Genomic DNA, 26000 nt, shown 5'->3' with positions numbered 1-26000 from the left:
AATGTGCATTCTATTTGTGCTTGCTGTTTTTTCATATCCAAAAGCAAATAGGCCTATAATATGTTATGCCAGTAATCTTTTCACCAGGTCCTACGTAAAGACGCCATTGCAGCAGGTTGTTTTTTGTAGTGCTTTTCTAATAATAATAATAATAATAATAATAATAATAATAATAATAATAATAATAACAATAATAATAATAACCGTTATTTGTATAGCACTTTTCCTGCAGCTCAAAGTGCTTTAACATATCCACATAGCATAAAAAAAACTATAATAGAACAATAGTAATCAATAAAACACACAATAGCAATAATATAAACTACATAATAAAACAAGAATAAACACAAATACAATCCAAGGGGCATAGAACATAGATAAGCAAAATAATCTAATTATTACTATAAGATTTAATATAATAGATTCATCAGCTAACATTAAAAGATACATTTAGAAAAGAATACTGTCAATCAAAGGCAATATTTAAAAGAGTGTTAGTCTTGACTTGAAAATATTTGCTGAGGTTGCATCCCTAATGTAAACTGGCAGTGAGTGCATTCCACAATTTGGGAACGCAGCCTGATCAAACCTCTTCTTTTGTACACGTGGTACACAGAGAAGACCTGAGACCTCTGTCGGGCTCATATGCTAGCAAAAGTTATTTCATAGTTAATATGATATGATGATCACTGAATTTCCATTTCAGGATTGTGCTAGGCATCTTTTTCTCTCATAAGCTGGCCCTTTAAATGGGCGTTTTCCTCTGGTGTTTACACTTGTTACGATGTGCAGATAGCAGGCAGAGTGTGAGCAGAACAGCGCCACTGAGGAGCAGACACCGGGCTGCTGCAGTCGTACCTCGGCGGACAGCCTCCACGGTGCTGCTAAAGACTTTGGATTAAACATTATTATTATTATTATTATTATTTTCTAGACGTGATGAGCGGAAGGGTAGGCGACCTGAGCCCTAAACAGGCTGAGGCATTGGCAGAGGTAAATTATTATTATCATTTTTATTATAATTATGTCGTAGTTGTTTCTGTCCGTAGAGGTGACACCTAGCATCGTTGGATCTTTGTATTATTTATTTATTTACCAACATATTATTCATCCACGTTCACCCGACAGAGTAGATCTTTCTGAACATTGTTATCGTTAGAGTCGTTATATCATTGTTTTATCAAGACATTCCCTTCGAAGCTGCTATGTATGTGATAGTGAAGCAAGTCACACATTCATAGGTGATTAAAATGAGTAGGTCAGCGACGTAAGGCGATTTGCATTGCGTGCTTGTACTATTATATGGAGAATTTGTCAATTTGTCTGTCAGATTTGGTGTGACTTTTGAATGAAAGTTGTAAGATGTTGTTGCAGACTAAAATGTAGCTTTGTTACGTACGTTAATGTCATTTCGTATGTAGCCTGTTTGGGAAGTCCACCTACTGTACAAGCAAGGTTGTTTGGATTATATCCAGTGTCCCATTTAATAACTTAAAATTAACAATGTAAACATGTGACACACACGTGGTGTCCATGAGCCACCCGGTATTATACATGTATTTTAGGCTATAAAAACACATTATTAGCCAACTGTTGAAATAGTCCAGTGGAATTCGTTTGATGAAATATGAAGAGTGAGAGTAATAAGTACTTCAGTTGAACTTTATATTTGAGAATTCCTTTAATGTTTTAGAATAGGCCATTCTCAGGTGTGCTAGACCGCTTGCATGTTTGCATGATATGGGATTGTATTAAAGGTGTGATTTTAATAATAGTGGAAAGTGTCTGTAGTCTTATTAACCATTCATGCACATAACTGCATGCATTTTATTTAAATCCACTTTTCCATCACTAACCCATCTCTCTCTCTCTCTCTCTCTCTCTCTCTCTCTCTCTCTCTCTCTCTCTCTCTCTTACTCTCTCTCTCTCTCTCTCTCTCTCTCTCTCTCTTTCTTACTCTCTCTCTCACTCTCACTCTCTCTGCCTCATGCCTCACCTTTCTCACCTTTGGGCAGTTTCGAGAGAGGCTTCAGGATATTCTTCCTCAGCTTCCAGCTCAGCATGACCACTTCCTACTGCGTTGGCTCAGAGGTGAGGCAAACCAACTAACTGCCTGGCCGTTGCTTCATCGTGTTGCGCCGGGATGGTCATAGATAGAGGAACTGTAAGGCAGATGAATGCTACACTCACTCTGGTCAGAGTTTCTAGTCTTCAATGGAATATCAAAGAGAGGCATTCTTTTTGGTGGATGGAATACATACTCTACATAAAGATGACAACAAAAATGTTGGTGTTTGTTACACAAGTTGAGTTGAAGCAGTATTCTGTTTTTGCTCAATGCCTTTGCAATATGGAGTTACTAACTGTTTTTGAAACAGTTACAGTTTAAAGGGATGTTACAACACTGTTGTGTATTGCAACAGGTGTGTGTGTGTGTGTGTGTGTGTGTGTGTGTGTGTGTGTGTGTGTGTGTGTGTGTGTTTGCGACAGGGGTAGGTGGGTTGAGAAAGAGACAGTTGACTCCTCTTCAAGATTGGACATTAATGTTGTTAGAACATTTAACCCCTTCACTTTGGTTCTGAAATGACAGGGTGGTCAGAACAGGGCCTGTTGAATGTCGTTTAGTCAACCTCTAGACCATATAGGCCTGGCTGCTCCTGGGAGGTTGTGGTCCTGCACACTGCGTGAGAGGGGTAGAGGCTGAGGCATTATAAAGGAGGCCTTGTTCTAGACTAGACTGACAAAGGCACGCTCTCTTGTGAATCAGTCTAATCTCGGGGCTAATCGCATTAAAGCTGTTAAACAATGGTCAGTACATCTGTTATTTGTAATGGTACCCAGTCTACATTGGGCCATAGAGTTGGTCTCCCTGGTCTGGTGGTCAGTATCACCCTGTTTTTTGTCCAACATGTGTTTATTAGAAAGGTCTTCACTATTTACCATCTACTTATTCATCTGTCCTTTGTAGATTCATAGAAAGCTAATCATCTCAGAGCTGCGTTGATGCATGGAAATCCATTGGTCATGTTGATCACAGGGCATGTTTGAATTGTAGTGCCGTCCAAGTTTGATGGCTACAGAGTTTGTGGAGAGCACCCTTCTCTTTTGAGGGACTGTTGAGAGAGGTCCAAGTCAGAACAATGAGGGCTTGTTTGCACATTATTTGCACTCTGAATGCATTCTGTTATGTCCCTCTCAACTTGAATGTCTGCTCCCCTGCAAATGTCATGTTTCACGTCACTGTGATTGTTAGAAAGGAGGTGTTGGAAAAATATTTGCATCCTAGGAAAATCATTACACCGCTTGCCTGTGTGAGAGATGTTTTAAGACGGGGCAACGGTGGGCTTGTCGATAGTGAGTTGGACTGGTGATCAGAAGGTCATGAGTTCAAATCCCACCTGGGAACACCACCACTAGTGTGCCCTTGAGTAAGGCACTTAGCCCTAAATGACTCCAGGTTGACTGTCCCTGTAATCTCTCATTGTAAATCGCTTTGGATGAAAAAGTCTGCATATTTAATCAGAAAATTCAAGATAAGTAGGAGTGGTAATGCTGTATGCTCCTGCATTCACCCAGGACTTTGATAAGGAAGAGAATGCTAAAAACAGAGAAAACACAGTAAGCCCCCAATGTACAGTATAGTCTTAGCTGTGACTGTCTGTGTGTGCCTCTCTTAAATGTGGCTCATGTGACAGGAAGTCCAGAGGTCATTGACCTTCTGCTTTTCTTCAATTAGATACAAAGAGCAAACACTGAGCAAGGAAAGTTATGATTTTTAGTTCGAAACTGAAACAGACTGAAGTGAAACATTTATGATGTAGTTAAAGTGGAGATTCTCAGCTTTAATTCATTATTTCAACCGTTTTTATACATAGTCCCCCTATTTCAGGCCACCAAAAGTATTGGAAAATTGGCTTGCCAGGTGCTTCTGGTTAGTCAGGTGTGTTCGGTCATATCATTTGTGCAGGCATAAGAGAGCTGTCCATGTCTAGTATTGATTCTAGGCTTTGCATTTGCCTTTCGAGTCTGCTACTAGTGTCTATCAACATGAGGACCAAAGATGTGTCAATGGTCAAGGAAGAATCTGAAAAATCTATCAGAAACGTAGCCAAACGTGGACTTACCAAAATCAACAGTTTGTAATATCACTCAAAAAGACTCATCACTCAAAAAGAAGGAAATCACTGGTGAGCTAAACAAAAACAGTCTGGTAGGCCAAGGAACACTTCTATATATTGGGTGATGGAAGAATGCTCACCATGATAAAGGAAAAAGCCCAAACAACTGTCCCACAGATAGCACTCTCCAGGAGGTAGAACAACTGTCCCACAGATAGCACTCTCCAGGAGGTAGAACAACTGTCCCACAGATAGCACTCTCCAGGAGGTAGAACAACTGTCCCACAGATAGCACTCTCCAGGAGGTAGAACAACTGTCCCACAGATAGCACTCTCCAGGAGGTAGAACAACTGTCCCACAGATAGCACTCTCCAGGAGGTAGAACAACTGTCCCACAGATAGCACTCTCCAGGAGGTAGAACAACTGTCCCACAGATAGCACTCTCCAGGAGGTAGGCGTGAATGTGAGACTACCATCTGCAGAATATGTCACCAGCTGAACTACTACAGAGGCTTCACTTCGAGGAGCAAACCACTGGTTATCCTAAAAAAGGTCCGGTTACAGTTTGCTAAAAAGTAGCCTACCTAAAAAGCTCTGAAGTTCTGAAGAGGTCTTGTGGAAAGATAATATAGATAAGATGTATTATCATAAATACCAGAGTGATTGCAAGAGGAAAGTTCAGTTACTGCTGATGTACTTTATTTAGAAAAAGAAAAAATAATCATTATGGAGCTCTGAAATAGTGAGACTAAGTATATTCAACAGCAGCAGCAGTAGTGAGAGTCAAATCGATTAGGCCTTTTTATAGAGATACAGTATGCCTTGTAACGTCATTGATTATATCTCCTCTATGCAAGCATCCACCTTAGTTGATGGTTGACTGGTTGCAAGACACATTCTTAGTAACCGCTGTGATGTTGTTACATGACCAAACATATAATTACCACCTATTGTCTTGTTACCCTTCCCCCAGGGACTACAGATGAAAATTAGCTCTGAGCTATATCTGGCACAATATGTATTGTGCATTGTCCCTGTCAAATAAACAAATAAACAAATTATACATTCTCTAACTGGGAGACATTCTGTCCTCCTTGTGGCTCCACTTGAAGAGATCAGGGTCAGTTGCCTGCATAGCTTTTCACCACAAAAAAGGTGCACAAACAGCGTTACAACCCTCCACCACATCACTGAATATCACTGATATCACTGATATCACTGGGCCACTTGAACAGCACGGTTAACCTGACAGCTGTTGATAGTTAATCACCTTAGGGAGCTATAGGGAGCGTATTAGATACTTAGTGTCCTCTCCATTCTGGGTCAGTACTGCTACCGTAGGAGGAACGTCTGAAGCAAGACGGTGGCACAGTGGTGGAAGTCATTCAGTTCATTGACTGCTGCTTAATCCTCTTAAGGAGCCACAATGGAGGGTTGTCATGGCGGCACCGCCCCATCCTGCCCCACCCTGCCCTGTAGATTGGTGGAGGTACTCGCTACCGTAGAAACTCAGGTGCAGGAATGTGAAACAGCAGATGTATCAGTCATTAGGGTTATTACAACAGGTTACAACAGGGGAACGATATCCAGTGTCACAGCAGAGAAATTGTCCAACCTCCAAAAGGAAGAACACAGTTCACAGTACAGTATAGAATAGGTTTGTACAAATGACCATGTGTTTGTTGCTTGGCATGTGCCTGTTGATGACATATTCAGTACATGAACACGGCCCTGAACATCAGCTGGTCAGGTAGATTTATCGATAGAACATAAGAAGAAGAAGAAGAATACATTCGACTTTTTGCTTTTCTAGACACTCAAAGACGCTTTACAAACTGAAAAGATCGAGTAGTAATAATAAAAAGAAACCAAAAATATAGGGGCCTAATTAAGGTCGTGCTGGGGACACATGGGAAGGGGCGGGCTAACTGGTGAAGGCAAGCTTGAAGAGATAGGTTTTGATGGCCTGTTTAAATGTTGGGAGGGTGTTGGCCTGTCTGATGTGGTTGGGGAGGGCGTTCCAGAGGGACGGGGCTGCAGCTGAAAAGGCCCTATCACCCCAGGTCCGGAGCTTGGTCCTGGTGGTCTTGAGGGTGGTTTGGTCGTCAGACCTGAGGCAACGGGAGAGGGTGTGGAGGGGGACGAGGTCGGCAAGGTAGGAGGGGGCCAGATTGTTGATGGCTTAATAAACATAAACCCTAGTAATCTTAAAATTCCCCACTACTGTAGTGAGGACATGTGATATCCAGTGTCTTAAAAAGGGATGGAAACTGTTAAGCGGTAAGCCAGTATGGAATATCAGTTCTCTTATTTGCACTTCTGGTTAGATGCTGGACTGCATTTGGTTGTCTAGTACTCTGCAATGACAATAAAGTTGAATCTAATCTAAACATGTAAGGGACCAGCATTGAGCACTACTAAATGAGAGTCGTGCTGGGGTGGGGCTACAGGGACATTAGTTCAGTGTTTGAGAGCATACATTTTGAGTGACATGGTAACAGAGAGAACCGGTGAGGCCAGTGTGTGTGTGTGTGTGGGGGGGGGGGGGGTCAGCCGCCTGAGGCAAAACAGGCGCTGACACGCTGTCTTGATCAGAGTGGGTGTGGTGTGACCGTGCTCGGTCCTTACAGTGATGTGGACACCAAGGAACCTGAAGCTGTGGACTGATGGAGATGGTGGCGTGCGTGCCCCCCCCCCCCCTCCTTCCTCCTGAAGTCTATATGATCACCTCCTTAGTGTCCTCCTACATTCAGAGAGAGGGTGTTATTCTGCCACCAGCCCGCCAGGACACTTCCCTCCTCCCTGTAGGGTGACTCATGAGGTCATCAGGCCAATCACAGTTGTGTGAAGGTTCAAGGTTGGCCTGATGACTTAACATGATGAGTCATCCATCCTACAGGGAGGAGGTGAGAGTCCTGGAGGACTGGTGCTAGGTGTCTTTATTGTCCCATAGGGGGAATTAGTTCTGGAGCACAGACAGAATAAGAAAAGGACAACGTCATAACAAAAACACAATAATCAGTACAATAAAATGGCAGAGCCTGTTATAAATGTCTAAAAGCCTGGCCTGACAATAACGGAATCATCAGCAAACTTGAAGATGTATCTATTCTCATAGTTGCTGCGACACTCATTAGTGTACAACATGTAAAAAAGGGGGAAGAGACAGCAGCCTTGTGGGGAAGCGGTGGATGTGTAGAGCTGGTTGGAGAGACCACCGCTAACTCTCACAACCTGTGACCTATTTGTGAAAAAGTCCATTATCCAACCAATCAAGTTAGGATTAGTGTTAGTGTCATTAGCAAACTTGATGTTGGAGTAAAAGCTTTGCTGCCTATATAATCGACTTTGTCCATTTTCTAAAATCATCATTGGCTACCCAATGGCAACAAATCTTTGTCGCGTCCTGGCCAGCTACCCCACTTGGAAAGTTCTGGTCACACAATGCCCACCACTCAATGAGTAGTCCTCAATGTTGCATGTTTGGCTTCCCTATGAAATTTGTTTCAGCTGTTGTTTTGAAGAGTGAAATAAATAAACTTTAACTCTTCACTCTTCATGTATAAATCATTATCATTTCAAGGTGTATTAACACAGAACAATAAAACAATATCACACTTTATTCACCTAATAGAAGGGACCATCTAGTGGACAGAATCGGGTACTATCGCACTGTAAAATGGGACATTACACACACAACTTAAAGTACAGTGCTCTGCTCTCCATTAGTAATGGGGCAGTTACAACTTCATAGTAATTGTTTCAGCCAAAAGAAGAAAAAAGCAGAGCAGTAAGTTCTTCAATCCATGATAATAATAATAATAATAATAATAATAATAATAATAATAATAATAATAATAATAATAATAGACTATAGGAAGGCCTCTCTGAAGAGGTGAGTTTTTACTCCTTATTTGAAGGAGGAGAGTGTCTGGGCTGTCTTGAGGTGGTCCTAACCCTAACCCTAACTAGTGTTATGTAAGTCCACCCCAAGTCTCCTTAAGAATAACATGGGGACATCTGCTTGTTTTCCAGCAATTAACTGATGGTCATGTAACATTTCTCAAGTTAGGTGTTTTAGTTTTTTTGATAGGAGGACAACAAGGCTCTGTGTTTCTGAAATAGCTGACCCAATGTGTTCAAATGCCTTGTTATCATGTGAAATAACACAAACACCCAGGCAGCTTCAGCTGTGGATGGATCCATGATAATTCATCCTTCTCTCCCTCCGCCTCTCTTTATAACCCCCCCCCCCCCTCCTTTTTCTCTCTCCTCTCAGCCAGAAACTTCAATATCCAGAAATCAGAGTCTATGCTGCGAAAGGTACCTGTCTTTCTCTGTTCCTTTAATAACCAATACAAATTTCCAATGTAATTCTGTGAACACATTCTTGAGCGAGTGTGACCAATTCCCTTGCAAACTGATTTTCTACAATGCACGCTCTTTTAAAGTGTTTTCCCGTTGCATAAATGTGTTGCTTACAGACAAAACAGCAATTAATCCATCCTATTCATTTGATGGACAATTTGAAAAACTGCATAATGTCCGTATAATACACTCTTCAATTGCGTGTGTGCGTGTGCGTGCGTGTGCGCGTGCACGTTCGTGTGTGTGTGTGTGTGTGTGCTTGTGTGTGTGTGCTTGACAGATTGACATGTATGGGTGGCATTAGCACTTTGAGATAGAAAAGCATATAACAAATTCAATGTATTATGATGATGATGATGATGATGATGATTAGGACCTAACCTGATGTGACATGTTTACCAGTGGCCAACAATGTGCTGTCTATATTTCTTTTCAGCATTTGGAGTTCCGGAAATACATGACAGCAGACACAATAACCACAGACTGGCAACCTCCAGAGGTGTGAGCGTCAGTTACAATCATCATACAGTTTGAATGGCAGCAGTAATTGTATTCATCATCCTTGGCTGTTTTACAGTTAACTATTTACCTGGTCTTAGTATAATCATAATTACATAAAAGTTACCTAGTCATTCTTTTTTAACTTGTTTGAGATTCAACTGCTCTACAATTATCATATACTGTACAGTACCAGCACCTGACAACTCTGTGTCAGTACCAGAACACATTATGACCACGTGATGTCTTGGTAACTGCTATGTAAACACTAGCTGTAATTTGGCTGTAAAGTATAGCATTAATATTGTATTTGTGTGCAGGTGATAGAGAAGTATCTGTCTGGCGGGATGTGCGGGTATGACCGGGAGGGAAGCCCCATCTGGTATGATGTCATCGGGCCCGTAGACCCCAAGGGCCTCTTCCTGTCTGCCTCCAAGCAGGACTTCATCAAGTCCAAGATCCGCGACTGTGAGATGCTCCAGAAGGAGTGTGACCTGCAGTCCGAGAAGGTACGGGAGTGTTGCATTATGGGGCATGTAGGCCTATCAACCCTACTGAGATTGGACGCACGCGGCCATCTACAGTTAGTGTCCTTATCTGGATTATTGTCCCCGTTCAGATGTTGCAATGTACACCTCTCTCTCTCTCTCTCTCTCTCTCTCTCTCTCTCTCTCTCTCTCTCTCTCTCTCTCTCTCTCTCTCTCTCTCTCTCTCTCTCTCTCTCTCTCTCTCACTCTCTATATCCTTCCCTCTTCCAGTTGGGGAGGAATGTAGAGTCCATCACCATGATCTATGACTGTGAGGGTCTGGGTCTGAAACATTTGTGGAAGCCTGCCATTGAGACATATGGAGAGGTGAGGTACACACACACACACACACACACACACACACACACACACACACACACACACACACACACACACACACTTATTTGAGTCATAAAACTCAAGTCGAATGTGTGAACTGAGACTGCAAGATAACATTTATTACCTGATCATAATCTCGCTTCAACAGATCCTGACTGTGTTTGAGGACAACTACCCTGAGGCGCTCAAAAGACTATTTGTTATAAAAGGTAAGTTTGACCTCTACTGTGTTATCATTCAAGTCCTAAATCCACATCATAAAGGGAGGTGTTACAAACAGATATGTGCCTCACTGTGACACCAACTATGTGTATCTTACGTCTCTTCTTCCTCCTCCACCTCAGCCCCTAAACTCTTCCCTGTGGCCTACAACCTCGTCAAGCACTTTCTGAGTGAGATCACCCGCAACAAGATCATCGTCCTGGGCGCTGAGGGTGAGTGGTCTAACAGAGGGCTGAGGGTGAGTGGTCTAACACTGGGGGCTGAGGGTGAGTGGTCTAACACTGGGGGCTGAGGGTGAGTGGTCTAACACTGGGGGCTGAGGGTGAGTGGTCTAACACTGGGGGCTGAGGGTGAGTGGTCTAACACTGGGGGCTGAGGGTGAGTGGTCTAACAGAGGGCTGAGGGTGAGTGGTCTAACACTGGGGGCTGAGGGTGAGTGGTCTAACACTGGGGGCTGAGGGTGAGTGGTCTAACACTGGGGGCTGAGGGTGAGTGGTCTAACACTGGGGGCTGAGGGTGAGTGGTCTAACACTGGGGGCTGAGGGTGAGTGGTCTAACACTGGGCGCTGAGGGTGAGTGGTCTAACACTGGGGGCTGAGGGTGAGAGGTCTAACACTGGGGGCTGAGGGTGAGAGGTCTAACACTGGGGGCTGAGGGTGAGTGGTCTAACAGAGGGCTGAGGGTGAGTGGTCTAACACTGGGGGCTGAGTGAGGGTGAGTGGTCTAACTGAGGGCTGAGGGTGAGTGGTCTAACAGAGGGCTGAGGGTGAGTGGTCTAACAGGAGGCTGAGTGAGGGTGAGTGGTCTAACAGAGGGCTGAGTGAGGGTGAGTGGTCTAACAGAGGGCTGAGGGTTAGTGGTCTAACAGAGGGCTGAGTGAGGGTGAGTGGTCTAACAGGAGGCTGAGTGAGGGTGAGTGGTCTAACAGAGGGCTGAGGGTGAGTGGTCTAACACTGGGGGCTGAGGGTGAGTGGTCTAACACTGGGGGCTGAGTGAGGGTGAGTGGTCTAACAGAGGGCTGAGGGTGAGTGGTCTAACAGAGGGCTGAGGGTGAGTGGTCTAACAGGAGGCTGAGTGAGGGTGAGTGGTCTAACAGAGGGCTGAGTGAGGGTGAGTGGTCTAACAGAGGGCTGAGGGTTAGTGGTCTAACAGAGGGCTGAGTGAGGGTGAGTGGTCTAACAGGAGGCTGAGTGAGGGTGAGTGGTCTAACAGAGGGCTGAGTGAGGGTGAGTGGTCTAACACAGGAGGCTGAGTGAGGGTGAGTGGTCTAACACAGGAGGCTGAGTGAGGGTGAGTGGTCTAACAGGAGGCTGAGTGAGGGTGAGTGGTCTAACAGGAGGCTGAGTGAGGGTGAGTGGTCTAACAGGAGGGTGAGTGAGGGTGAGTGGTCTAACAGGAGGGTGAGGGTGAGTGGTCTAACACTGGGCGCTGAGTGAGGGTGAGTGGTCTAACAGGAGGCTGGAGGCTGAGGGTGAGTGCATTGAGCGCGGGTGTTAATTAAAGTTACATTATGTATGATTTTGCCTCTGTGGGGACTTTGGACAGAAAGGGGTCCCCTAAATTGTCTGAAATAATATCCAGAAATGACCTCATTGTGCAAAAAGGCTTAGCCTGAACAGCTGAAATGAAATGTGAACACAGCCAGCTAACTAGATAGCTATGCCTTTCGCTAAATGTTATCTTCTAACTTCGGGAGTGGATCAGTGTTCAGTAATACTAACTGAGTCTTTCTCATTATTGGGAGTTGAGAGACATGAGATTCTCATCTTCTCAACAGCCATCCAACCAAAGTATGTATACAGTAGGCCAGAGTTTAAAAGTTAGCCGCCGGCGTGACAATGTCACCCGTCTACTTGCCTACTGTCTGTATTTGACTGTGGCCCCTGTCCGTCATATCATGTATCATAGTTAGCTACATATGAAGTACTTTGATATCTGTATAATTGCTGTAGCCTTGGACAGTTGTCAATATGTGTGACATTCATGTTCTGCAGGCTACACATTTTAGTTTCAGCTTGTGTGTGTGTGCGTGCGCTCCGCTTACAACAAGCTCAAATAATTTCCCAATAACCATTTTACATCCGGTTACAATGTAACCGGATTATATAACTTCAGTACCAGCATGTGTTAGTCAAGTCAGGTGAGGTGAGACAGTCAAGTCAAGTGAGGTGAGGTGAGACAGTCAAGTGAGGTGAGGTGAGACAGGCGAGACTTTTGTGTGTACTGTAGCTTATGCTCCACGAGAAAAAACAACAATTAGTGACTGCTCAACAAAAAACCCTCAGTGGAGTGAGAATGACCAGATAGACTAGCCGACTAATGGGGTCAGCCTATCACCTCCCCATGCCCACAAGCAGAAGCGTCTTTTTTTATACGTTTGTTAGCCTAAAACTATGGATTATGATATTTTATGTAGCAAAACGTGAATTTATATTATATCATAGGAATATGATAACCATACAGTCCAACACTCAATTTTAGCTAAACATTTAGCAATTAAACTATATTATATTATTATATTATTAACTTGCATGGGAAAGCTACTTTTCCAAACTAGCCCCTCACCTCCAGCCACCTCCTCCACTTCAGTCGTTAAATAACAATGTGCGTGTTCTCAGTAAGATGACCTGATACAATCAAAACTCATCTCTCTCTCTTCCCTGGTTCTCCCCAGCCAACTGGCAGGAGGTGTTACAGAAGTACATAGACCCAGAGCAGCTGCCTGCAGCGTACGGGGGTAAACTGACCGACCCGGACGGAGACCCTCGCTGTCGGACCAGGGTGAGTACACAACCACACAGGAGGTAGTGGGTCACAACCATTACAGTAGGGAGGGGGGTTCATGTATATCGCCTCAGCTGGACCGATAGGCTGCAGCGTCAAATGCTATAGTAGGCAATGCAGCTTTTGAGTAGTTTACGCTGTTTCGTTGTTTTCACACGCAAACATGTTTACGACTTGCAATTCCTGTTCATCACAGTTTTGTAGTTGCTCTAAACCTACCCTAGTGTTTTTACCCTTTGGCAAATAATGCAGCAATATGTACTGTAGCCAGGCACTCTGTGATAAGCAGTAGCTTTGCTTAGGCCACAAGTTCAGGTGCTATTACACCTACTAGACTACAGTGGAGCTAGATGAGGAGTTTCCTTTGCCTAGATTGTACAGTTACAAGGCTTACTCCATGTGGCAGTGGTCTAAAGCAGTGGTTCTCAAAAATGTTTGAGCTGTGACCTACTCCACGCTTGTGGAGTTATTTTGTTTATTTTGTTACATTCCAGATTGCTTGCTTGTACAGCAGAGATGTGCACTCGAGTCACGTGACTAGGCAAAAAGAAACAAATACTTGGCACTCTATGTCAATGACTCGTACCTTAACTCGGACTTGAGCTGTATGACATGAGACTCAGAAACCTTGTACCCCCCCCCCAATAGAGCAGCACCACCTTCCTGGGGTAAACGATTCACAGCAATTCTGTTACTCAAAGTAGAGAATTGCATCCCAGCCAATACAGCCACAACCTGGTCAGAAGGTAGCCATTCCAGAGAAATACCTTTAAAGGTTGTGACAATGTAAGTGTGCAGCCGAGAGGGGGTCGATCATGGGCTCAGTTGTCATTAAGTAGTCACTGTAGGACTTCCAAATGTAGTAACAACATGTTTGTGGGACCATTATTGCTTCCATGGAGATGGGAACTGCAGCATTTAGGTACCGAAGCCTTAGTATAGCCAGTACCAGATAACAGCTAGTATCAGATAACTTAACATACAAGATAAGTCAATAAAGATGGTGTCATCATATAAGTAATTGGTACATAGGCAGAACAACAGACAGATAGTAGAAGAAATACATTTTTATTTGAACATTGCTTCTTCAGACCTGACTGTTCTGTTAGCTTGCTGTTTGCTGCACCCCATCAGAATGCCCAGTGGGTCCAATCGGAGGTTACCTCATCACAACTAGCCCTCAGTCAGCCCAGTTAGGATAATAATAATAATAATAATAATAATAATAATAATAATTTGTTATATTTATATAGTGCTTTTCCGGGGCCCAAAGACGCTGACAATATGGGAAAAACAGAAAACACAAGAACAACAAGCAACAGATAACATGAGCACATAGAACACAGAGTTAACAAACAGGGAACAATTAACACAGCAATGTCCAGGGGGGGAGGGGGGTGGCAGGGTTAGGGAAGATGGTTAGGGGTAGGGGAGGTTGTATGCATAGGATCAGCTTGATTCAGGTGTGTGATTTGGCATTACAAGTTGTCACCAGGATGGCACCAACCTTTATGCCACCACAAGGCTGTGTTAACAGAGGTAGCCTACTCATTATCTTATGTTGGCACCAACTTTGCCACAACCTCACCACAGCCTAGCTTCCATGCGGTTTTGTACTGCGCTGCTGGGATTACTATAATTACTGTTAAATTCTGTTGCGGAACAGCAAGGGGGAAATGGACCACTATCCTATTATATTGTCAACGCACAGAGTTTCAGTTTATTCTCAGTACTCCATTGCTTAGTTTCAACGCACATCTTACCATTTCTAACAAAGTTTATGAAGTTTATTATGTAGGCCGATTTACTAGTAGGCCTAGTGTATGGAAAACAAAAAATATGAATGTAAACATTGTATTGAAATTGGTATAAAACACTTGGGGCCCTATTATGCACTTCTTAACTTGCCGTCTTAAGTCTTAATTAAGACGCACCGCCAGGTTAAGACCTACCGCCACCCTTATTATGCGCTTCATACGCGCTACTGCTATTATGCAGGTGTCGCTAGGCGCCCACACATAAGACGTAAGACTCCCGTGCATATATTACTCATTGTGGGAGTGTTCATATGTTAATGAAGTGCGCTAGGCGCCCCTGCTATTATGCGATCTGACTTTGCGCCTAGTGCTAAGAAGTGGTTTGAAAAGTTCTTAGGCGCTAGACTTCATGCACGTTTTGAAACACGAGCGCGCCTCCGCGGTTTGCTCATGCGCCGACCGACTTCTTAAGAAGTGGGTCAGCGCGCATGCGCAAACCGCGGAGGCGCGCTCGTGTTTCAAAACGTGCATGAAGTCTAGCGCCTATGAACTGCATAATAGCATAGCGCTTATGACTTAACGCAGCCGGTTCTTAAAGGGAATGGCACCTGGCACGCTGATTGGGTTGATTGAGAAGACGCCCAAAACACACCCATGACTAATTTCTGGGCTTAGCGCAAAGTGGCCTTGACCACGCCTCCACGTCTTAAGTTTAGATCTACCGCCTCGTCTTATTGCTTAAGACTTATGAAGTGCATAATAGGGCCCTTGAAGCCTAAAATTTGGGACGTGTGACTTTACTTGACCTGAGCTCTGGAACTTGGGACTTGCTTGACTTGAGACTTGCCCATTATTACTTGGGACATGACTCGAGACTTGAAGTTTAAGACTTGTGACTTGATTAGGACTTGCTAAACTGTGACTTGGTCTCATCTCTGTTATACAGTACCAGTAGTTATCTGTGTGAAAGACGTACATTATGGCTGTATTTAAGACAACCAACCTGTTGTCTTTCTGGAACAAGTCTCCCTGTTGTAAGAAATAACAAATGTAATCATAATGGGATTACTTGTATACATGTAGATGGATTAATAGAAAAATAAAACAATGTTCGCAGCCAGGGCTCCAACCCACCAGTGGGACTTGACCAATCATTTGGGAAGCACTGAGTCTTGAGAGGTTATTCCTTTTCATTATTGAGATGATATCGGGAACTCCAGATTCCAGATCCTTCTGTAGTCTGCATCGGCTCCGACAGGTATGCCTTACTTGTTGACTCTCAGTAGTGTCAGATCCTACACATTAGGATCCTCCCCTCCTCTCAGTCCTTTTCCATGCCACATTCCTGCCTTGCAGCATCATCAGAGATCTGCCCTCTTCTGCTGCTACGCCAGTAGTCTTCGATCCATTTGCTTGCCAGTAGTTGCATAGGAGTCGCCACGCTCGACCTCATAGGCTACCTGCTTCGGCCTATATGACCCACCATATGAAGATGCAATGTTTATTTTCTTCATCTAGAAAAACTGACCCCAGGTCTAATGTCTCTGTAGATACATAGGTTATAGGCGTGTCCCTAACCCCCGGAGAGGAGGAAGACAGTTCTTGGTCAGCCCTGTGAGAGGAAGGAAATCTCACTTTTCACTTTTGGAATCTTCCTGAAGACTAAGATTCTATGGACTGAGAGGCTCAACTTCAGTTTGATTTTGAGTCGTTTTCAAGAAAATGGGAATGACCTAGCTGTCTGTCATTGGTAGCCTAGGGTCTTGTGGTAGATTTTAAGTCTTGATTCGGTTGTTAAGTCTGACGTCACGCGTGACGTTTAGCAATTTCCGGGTCCAAATAAAAAAATCCCCGCACCAGAGTAGTGTACTAAAGCGGTAGAATGACAATCGTTTTTTAGGCTCGGATCTATTCATACAACACAGGACACAACACTTTTCGACTTATTGTCAGCGTCTTTGAGCCTCGGAAAAGCGCTATACAAATATAATGAATTATTATTATTACTGCGGCATTTCAAAGAGAGCGCCTCAGCCAACGTTGGACCCGGAAACACGTCACGACTTAACAACCGAATAGAAGTTGGAACTTTTTTAGATTTTCTTTGTGACATGTGTGACAAGTGTGCCTATGCTCACTTTTTTACTTGTTCAGATCAAGGTACCAGGAATTATATGACCGTAGTGATTACCTTACCATTCTGTTTCGTACCTCAGGGGTCATATTGCAACTTCTTGTGCAAGGCATAACAAAATGTCATGCTGATATCCATGAGATATGATAAGGTATACTGTGTAAGGCCAGAGACATGTACACATAACTTATGTAAGATATGATAAGGTATATTATGTACCGTAAGTCGCCCCCCCCAACATGTTTACAATGAGCATGTGGCAGAATAATAGTTTTATCTATGAGTCTTACATATATAGAAAGTGATGGTGTGTGTGTTGGTGTGATACTTATTAGCATGTGAGTGTTTGTGCATGCATATGTACTGTATATGTATAATGACTGTGACCTGAAGAGTGTTTGAGTGAATGTGTGTCCAATTAAAATGTGCTTGCTAGTGTCCTTGACATTCAAGGGCCCTGTGTGAATTTACTTTGGACTAATGTTAATTGCCCTTCTGGTATGAGTGAATTATCTGCCTCACCTAGCATGGAGTATGTCACTTTCTATAGCCCCCTGTTGGTCCTTTCCAATTACAATTACCATCAACATGTATGTAGGTGAGGATAATACAGCTTTGGGTAAATGTGTATACACCCAGATTTAGGATTACTGTCCTTCTCTAAAGCCTAACCTTAAACTTTAGTGGGCTCATCTCAAATCTCACCTCAGATGGTGCCGAAGTGTCACTTCATTTTACATACCTGTACTTGTCTTTGTTTAGATTGAGCAAGGGCTCCCTCTCAAGTTTCTTTCGGGTACTACAATGTAAGATTAGCCATTAAAGGTGCAGTTAGCTAAATTGTTGGTGTTGTTTTTAAGCAAATCAAATAAAACATGAACCTCAGGACTCTTGAGGACTCTTTTGGACTCTTATTATTTCCAAAGCATGGAGGTAGAACCATGAATCTCAGAACCTGGTAGATTCTACTTTCATTCAGAGCCATGGATGTTGTTGCATGTTTTTGGAGGGGCTGGAGAGAGGCTGCTGGCTGCTTAAGGAGCATCCCAATACACACACACACACACACACACACACACACACACACACACACACACACACACCTACACGTCTACACATCTAAGATCAGACCCTTGCATGAGAAGAATCATAATAATGTTTTTGCCTGTGATCAAATCTATAACTGCTACAGATCCACAGTAAGTGAAGCCTTCATCTTTCTCCCCCTGATCATTCCAACCTAATTCTAACATACCGCTGACTGTCATAGCATGAGACAGCTTTACAGCACTCAGCCTCTCTTTGTCTGTCTGTCTCTCTGTGCGTGTCTGTGTCCACGTTTGTGTGTGTGTGTGTGTTTCTGGATTGTAGATAAACTATGCAGGGACGGTGCCCCATTCATACTATGTGCGGGAGTCTGTCAAAGTGGACTATCAGCAGTGTCTCACTGTCAATCGAGGGTCTTCGCAACAACTTGACTATGAGATCCTCTTTCCTGGCTGTGTGCTCAGGTGAGTAGACTGCTGGTAGTCTCTTTCTCTCCCTGCTTCAATCCCACTCTTCCTCTGCTTCTTCTGTCTCTTTCCTTTGAGAAAAGCTTAAGAAGCAACTGTCTCAGGTCTCCCATCTCTCTATCTCCCTCTCTTCCCTTTCCCCTCCCCCCGCTCTATTAATAATAATAATAATAATAATAATATCTTAGATTTATATAGCGCTTTTCTCAAACCCAAGGACGCTTAACAGATTTCATAGACAGACAATCAGACAGACAGAACAGAAAAACAAAGCAAAGAAACAAAGACAGCGAGAGTGGCAAACTAGACTAGGGGCCAAAAGCCTTAGAGAACAGGTGGGTTTTGAGGGCTGATTTAAAAGTGTCCAGGGTAGGGGCGTTGCGGATCGCTGTGGGGAGAGAGTTCCAGAAGGTGGGAGCTGCCACACATTGAATTGAATTCTCACGTTTACTGTAGGGTGTAAGGTGTATAAATATTTGTCCCCAGGTGGCAATTTGCCAGTGAGTCAGCAGACATTGGCTTTGGCGTCTTCATGAAGGCGAAGATGGGTGACAGGCAGAAGGCAGGCCAGATGCAGGAGGTGGTGCCCAGCCAGCGCTACAACAGTCACCTAGTGCCCGAGGACGGCTCTCTCACCTGCGCTACTCCTGGAGTGTGTGAGTACCTGTCAGAGAGATCTGTTGTCATAGACATCTGTTGTCATAGAGATCTGTCTGTGCCAATTCCTCTCATTCATTGTGTTACGACCCCATATAAGGTCTAGGGATATGGGGGGGGTAACAATTAGATAAAACCGGGGGGGACAAGAACCAGAGGAGATGGGAGAATATAAATAAGACAAGATTTATTGTAAAGGGATAACAAAAACAGGAATGGCCCACTGGCACCATCTAATTGTCTCTCCCAGGCTTTTATCCTCCCTCGACCTTTGATTTGATTGATTGACTGATCGACTTGCCCCTCGGAACAGAGTTACAAGAGGGAGTGGTTGAAATCTTCCCCCTATGAAATGGGACAACCCTTCAAGACGCTCGCGATAAGTTCACAAGTTATACGTTTCACGCTATGAATCGATCATACAAGTCATTAAATAAAACAGAAGACAGAATAGCGCCGTAGGCTAGCAACCCGTGCTCCTACCTTGCCAGTCTGCACTGATATTAGAGGAGCACAGCGGGAAATAAAGGTAAAATACGGGAGGGTTGACAGGTATGGCGTGTGTGTGTGTGTGTGTGTGTGTGTGTGTGTGTGTGTGTGTGTGTGCGTGTGTGCGTGTGTGAGAGGTGTGTGAGGTGTTTTCCAGTAGCGCTCCCGTGCCCTCCCAGAATGAGGAAGTCCTGTGCTGTGCATACTAGACATTTTACACATTTCTGAATCTCTTCCTTGAGTCAGACGAAACTCCCAACTTCCTTGAGTCATATGCCAGGCTCCAGGCTCCAGGCTCCAGGCTCCAGGCTCCAGGGCTGAGTGTGTGTCTGAGTGTGTGTCTGAGTGTGTGTCTGAGTGTGTGTCCGAGTGTGTGTCTGGGCATCTCTAGCACCGCACACTCCTGGTTTTCTTCCTACCTGGCAGGCCGCCCCTACCAGGTGACCTGGAGAGAATCGCTGTCTTCTCCACGAACCCTCTCCACTGGGGTACCCCAGGGTTCTGTCCTAGGGCCCCTACTTTTCTCTCTCTACACCAGCGGTTCCCAACCTTTTAGGACTCACGGCCCACTTTCCAGATCTCTCCAGTATTCGCGGCCCACTCAGCAGCGCGCAAAGCGCCGTGCGATTTTTTTTTCCGCGTGCACGCACATGAAACGCGCACGAGCGCTCAAAACAACAACGTAATTTCACCAAAAACTAGAGGGAGTGTGGCAAAAAAAATAAAAATAAATAGCGGTTAAACCATTAAAGCCGAGCGGCGATGTTTTATATAGCAGGTGATCAAATACCAAGATCGTAAATGTTGTATGTGTTCAATATTTACGACCAAACATCCTTATGTGTGTGGGCAACTCCCGACTCCCGACTAGGGTTGCCAGATGGGCTCGGTTTTTTTGGGTGGAATTAGCGGTTTTAGACTGTGGTTAGGGTGGAAAATGTCGATCCCATCTGGCAACCCTGTTCGCGAGTCCGGGATGGAATGTCGCCAATCAAGAAGCGAGCTGACTTCTTCTTTTCGGATGGAAATATCGGCGCACACCACACACAATACGATCAAGGCTGTTCAATCCAAGATTTTTTTATCTTTTTAAAATTAAAACGTTTTTGTAATAAAAAAACGTCAATAAAACCATTTTTTTGCCAATGATTTGGCGGCCCACTTGCAGTACTCTTGCGGACCACCAGTGGGCCGCGGCCCATAGGTTGGGAACCGCTGCTCTACACCAAGTCTCTTGGCTCTGTAATCTCTTCACATGGGCTCTCCTACCACAGCTACGCAGACGACACTCAACTCTTCCTGTCCTTCCCCCGTCTGATGTACACGTGGCAACCCGTATCTCTGCATGTCTCACTGACATTTCAACATGGATGGCTGACCACCATCTCAAGCTCAATCTTAACAAGACCGAGCTCCTCTTCATCCCCGGGAAAGCCTGCCCTCTCCAAGACTTCTCTATCACAGTGGAGAACTCTACTGTAACCCCCTTCCTGACAGCCAAGAACCTTGGAGTGATCCTGGACAACCGACTATCCTGTGCGGAGAACATTGCAGCAACGGCTCGCTCCTGCAGATTCTTCTTCTACAACATCAGAAGGATACGACCATTTCTTACCAGAGAGTCAGCGCACCTCTTGACCCAGGCACTGGTCATCTCCCGCCTGGATTACTGCAACATACTCCTGGCTGGGCTCCCCGCCTCCGCCATTAGACCTCTGCAGCTCATCCAGAACGCTGCTGCCCAGCTGGTATTCAACCTCCCCAAATACTCTCATGTCACCTCTCCTTCGCACCCTGCACTGGCTCCCGATAGCAGCTCGCATCAGATTCAAGACTCTGGTGCTTGCATATCAGGCAGCTAAAGGGACAGCCCCTGCCTACCTGAAGGAAATGGTAACCCCCCAAACTCCAGCCCGCTCACTCCACTCCTCCACCTCGGCTGGCCGACTGGCCCCACCACCTCTGCACAGCAGTCGTGCTGCCCGATCACGTCTCTTCACAACACTGGCTCCCCGCTGGTGGAATGAGCTCCCCACGGCTGTCAGAACAGCAGAGTCACTACCCATCTTCCGTCGTAGACTGAAGACCCATCTCTTCAGGTTACACCTTAACTGCTCCTCCTGAGACATCTTCTGCCCCTCAGCACTACGTCTCCTAAAGACACCCGCGTTCCCCTCTACTGTGTCCCTAAGAACTTCTATTGCCCCCCTTGTACTGTTTCTCTGTTTCTCCAGTATAAAAAAATAATTATAAAAAAAACTAGGTTTTAGAAGAAGGTGATCGGAGAAGGTTTTTCCTTCTATCAATGGCCCCGGGCCTGAGCTAGATTACTCTTCCTGCAACGAATGGTGGACTGATGATTCACATGCTTAGCATTTAAATGTATTGATTGTAAGTCACTTTGGAATAAGGCGTCTGCTAAATGCCAAAAATGTAAATGTAAATGTCTGAGTGTGTGTCTGAGTGTGTGTCTGAATGTGTGTCTGAATGTGTGTCTGAGTGTGTGTCTGAGTGTGTGTCTGAATGTGTGTCTGAGTGTGTGTCTGAGTGTGTGTCTGAGTGTGTGTCTGAATGTGTGTCTGAGTGTGTGTCTGAGTGTGTGTCTGAGTATGTGTCTGAGCGTGTGTCTGTGTGTGTGTCTGTGTGTGTGTCTGAGCGTGTGTCTGAGTGTGTGTCTGAGTGTGTGTCTGAGTGTGTGTCTGAGTGTGTGTCTGAGTGTACACGGGGGTCAGACACAGGCCAGAGGTCAAGTTGTGTGTGGGACAACTCATTGACCCTGATGTTGACCGTGTGTTTGTGTGTTTGTGTGTGTGTGTGTGTGTGTGTATTTGTGTGTGTGTGTGTGTGTGTGTGTGTGTGTGTGTGTGAGGTGTGTGAGGTGTTTTCCAGTAGTGCTCCCGTGCCCTCCCAGAATGAGGAAGTCCTGTGCTGTGCATACTAGACATTTTACACGTTTCTGAATCTCTTCCTTGAGTCAGACGAAACTCTCAACTTCCTTGAGTAGTTTTTTTCGATAATGTTTCCCTCGCTTTGTCTCTCTTAACCATGATGTTGACCCCCTCTCTGTGTGTGTGTGTGTGTGTGTGTGTGTGTGTGTGTGTGTGTGTGTGTGTGTGTGTGTGTGTGTGTGTGTGTGTGTGTGTGTGTGTGTGTGTGTGTGTGTGTGTGTGTGAGGTGTGTGAGGTGTTTACCAGTAGCGCTATCGTGCCCTCCCTCTCTCAACTTCCTTGAGTCATATAATAATAATAATAATAATAATAATAATAATAATAATAATAATAATAATAATAATAACTTTTTATTTGTATATTGCTTTATATGCAGCCTCACCAAATCTCTTCTTTTGTACATGTGGTACACAGAGAAAACCAGCGTCAGAAGACCTGAGAGCTCTATTGGGCTGATATGCTAGCACAAGGTCTCTCAGATATACGTGTGCTGTGCCAGTGAGAGCTTTATAAACAAGCAGAAAGATCTTGAAATCTATTCTTGAACTTAACAGGAAGCCAATGTAGAGTGTCTAAAATAGGAGTTATATGAGCTCTTCTACTTGTTTTGTTGTTTTGCTTGTCAATAATTACCTTTGCACAGTGGACGAGCTTCAACACTAATATATATATTTATTTTTTTAATACCATAGAAACAATGACAACAATAACTGGACTGCCAATGCAATGATTGCTTTTAATCTTATCATCTTTATCTTCTTCATTACCCATTTAAAACGTAACACAACAAAAGAAGCGAAGCCCTGATTGGTTGAGGAAGTGTTTTATTATTCTCATTTACATGATGAAGAGACGCGCCTGCCAGTCAAAGAGTGACCTCATGAACGAACAACCCTGATTGGTTAGTGGGGATTCCGTACACTTCTGATCAAAGAAACGCATTGATAACAGTCAGGATCTATGAGGTCATTCATCAACCACTGTGTGTCTATTCACTCAGCAACGACTACCTCCTAAATAAGGGATTTTTCCCCCCAAAATAAGGAAAAATAAGGGATATCCCCCGCACGCCCCCCCCCCCCCCACTGTCCACAAACCATACCCCTTAAATTTAGACAAGGGTACACATAGTCAATCCTAACATCACCACTAGACAACCATAGGATACCTCTTACATTTAGACAAGGGTACACACAGTCAATCCTAACATCACCACTAGACAACCATAGGATACCCCTTACATTTAGACAAGGGGACACAGTCAATCAACCACCTGCTTCAGTGCAACAAGAATTGGGTTAACTAGTTCCTATGATTAAGTAAGTGACTACAGGTGATCAGAATCAGATACCTGGTTGAAAGTAAAATACTTTGAACATCCCTGCATATGCATACATGAAAACACAAAAGGGCATATCAGTTCAGCACATTTATTTATACATTACTTGACACCATAATGTCAATGGGAAAAGAGCGGCGCAATGCTACCAGCGATAATTTCAAAACGGAGATAACTGAGGCTGCGTTCGTAAATACGCTCTGGAAATCTGATCAACACTCATGGAATGCCTCTTGTCCAATCAAATTACGTGGTCCCTTTATGACGTTGCACCTAGTGTGCTTTCCGGTGCTCTCAGAGCAAAATTACGAACGCAGCCCAAGAAACGAGAGGAAACAAGTAAACTCCGACATGGATATAATGATTGTGCGCATGCGACAACGTCCAACAATTAAGTGTTAAATTATATTATATTATAGGTTAAAAATACAGGAGATTTATGGGGAAATATTTAAACGGGAGCACAGCGGGAAATAAAGGTAAAATACGGGAGAATCCCGGGAAAAACAGGAGGATTGACAGGTATGCTGGCCACACACACTGAAGAAGACTTCGGCCAAAATGTTTGTTCTGTGCACTTCTTATTATGAATAAGAAGCAAAAGAAAGATTCTGCAGTTGGCCTTTTTGTGTGCTAACCCACTCCTGGTTTGGCATGTCCTGGTTTTATACATCATATAAGGTCTCATTATTTGAGAGTGCGATGATATCAGTTATTTCCCGTTTCTAACACCAAGGCAGAGAAAGATGTTGATTTGTTTTCTTGTTTATCTCTTTTCCAGATGTTCTACGTTTCGACAACACCTACAGCATCTTCCTGTCCAAACGCATCAGCTTCACCGTGGAGGTTCTGCTTCCGGGCCAAATGCAGTCTCCGAAGAATAGTGGCGGGTCAGAACTGGGGGCCAGTGGCCAATCGTGATGGAGATTAATGAGTGGCCAGTCTACATGCTGTATCAGAGCTGGCCTCGTTCTCATCCACGGCCCATGATCAGTCAGACTGGCCCAGCACTGATTAGACCTCCGCTGGTCTGCACTGAGGAACTTCAGTGCACTAGGAACTGTGACCATGTGACCAAATGCTGCTCACAAACTCAGAATGAGTTCAATGAGTATGAAGACAAACATAGAGCTCAAATCTCAGGGTCCCTGGAGTGGAGATGTTTATTCAGTCCTACAGATGAATAACTGGTTTACTTGAACATTTTCTTTACCATTCGTGATGTTCCTAAGAGAAAATTTGTATTTAGAAATACAAATATATAGACTGGTATGTGTATCTGAATGGCACTGATGACGGAAGATCATTTTCAGACGACAGGTTGAGACCTCAGGGGTTCAAGGAAATATAAGGCTATTTTAGATATGCATGCCTTTTAAGGGAACATATTATTACCATATATTGATGTTTTATTTTCCTTTCCACACCTTTTATCCAGAGGAAACACATCTACCTTAGAATTCGTGATGTTAGAATTATAAGGTTCTATCTCCATTTTTGTCATTTTTACATAATCTGATCCATTAGGTGTTTATTAATGCCTGTGTGGTGTTATTTGTTGTTATGTTATGTTATGTTGACATTTTTGAGTTAGTAATTCATAAAATACAAAGGTTCCATCTCACAAAACATAATGGAATGTAAAAACTTTGACGCTCAATATCTCTGAACTACCCTAAACGGAGATAGAACCTTATAATTCTAAGCTCACGAATTATCTGTGAGAATGTTAATATACTACTGAACAAACATAGGCCTTCAGTATGTGTGCATTAAAGCACTAGAATGACATTCCATTTCCTCGTATAGTTAAGTCGGCTTTCGCAACAGCAGCAGTTTTTACCTTATCTCCATTTCTCAAGGTAAATATATAAATATCATGCATAAGATACCTGCCCTGATAAATGCTTGCCTTAAATGTGTCTTAACTGTCTGAAGAATATGTAGCACTTAATGTACTGGCCCCTTATGAATGGCCAGTTTGAAAACATTTTATATATTCAATTGACATACTTTATGATTGTTTATGATTGTAGTGTCTTGGTAAAGGATATTGCACTTTATGAAGATCGTGGATTGTAGCTCTTTATTTTTTGTGCGCTTTTTGGGGGATTGTAGCTAGCTATAGCCTTAATTGATGTTGGTTTGTGTTACCTGTTCACTGAATGTCAGTGTATCTTACATCAGGGGAAAGTGAAAAATAGGCGATACCTCAACTTCAAAACATTTCAATATTTGTGTAATATTTTGTCTTTTGTTAATGAGTGATCAAAAGTGAAAATATTTATTTTTCAGTACTGTATT

General features: G+C 43.8%; 1 protein-coding gene across 1 annotated transcript; it reads left to right on the top strand.

The window, feature by feature from the left end:
- Positions 1-939: 939 nt before the first annotated feature.
- On the top strand, positions 940-24617 carry sec14l8 (SEC14-like lipid binding 8; the record flags this gene model as incomplete). The annotated part of the gene is made up of 12 exons (XM_080531525.1): positions 940-993; positions 2016-2091; positions 8400-8443; positions 8925-8987; positions 9307-9495; positions 9745-9840; positions 10001-10061; positions 10197-10286; positions 12749-12855; positions 18121-18260; positions 18750-18919; positions 24478-24617. 12 exons carry the CDS (start codon positions 940-942, stop codon positions 24615-24617), a joined length of 1230 nt encoding a protein of 409 aa, XP_080387651.1.
- Between the last annotated feature and the right edge of the window lie 1383 nt (positions 24618-26000).

Source organism: Nansenia antarctica, assembly GCF_963989245.1.
Source record: "Nansenia antarctica genome assembly, chromosome: 5".
Classification (NCBI taxonomy): Eukaryota; Metazoa; Chordata; class Actinopteri; order Argentiniformes; family Microstomatidae; genus Nansenia; species Nansenia antarctica.
Note: the sequence above shows the minus strand (reverse complement) of the source record. Positions and strands in the feature narration are given on the sequence as shown.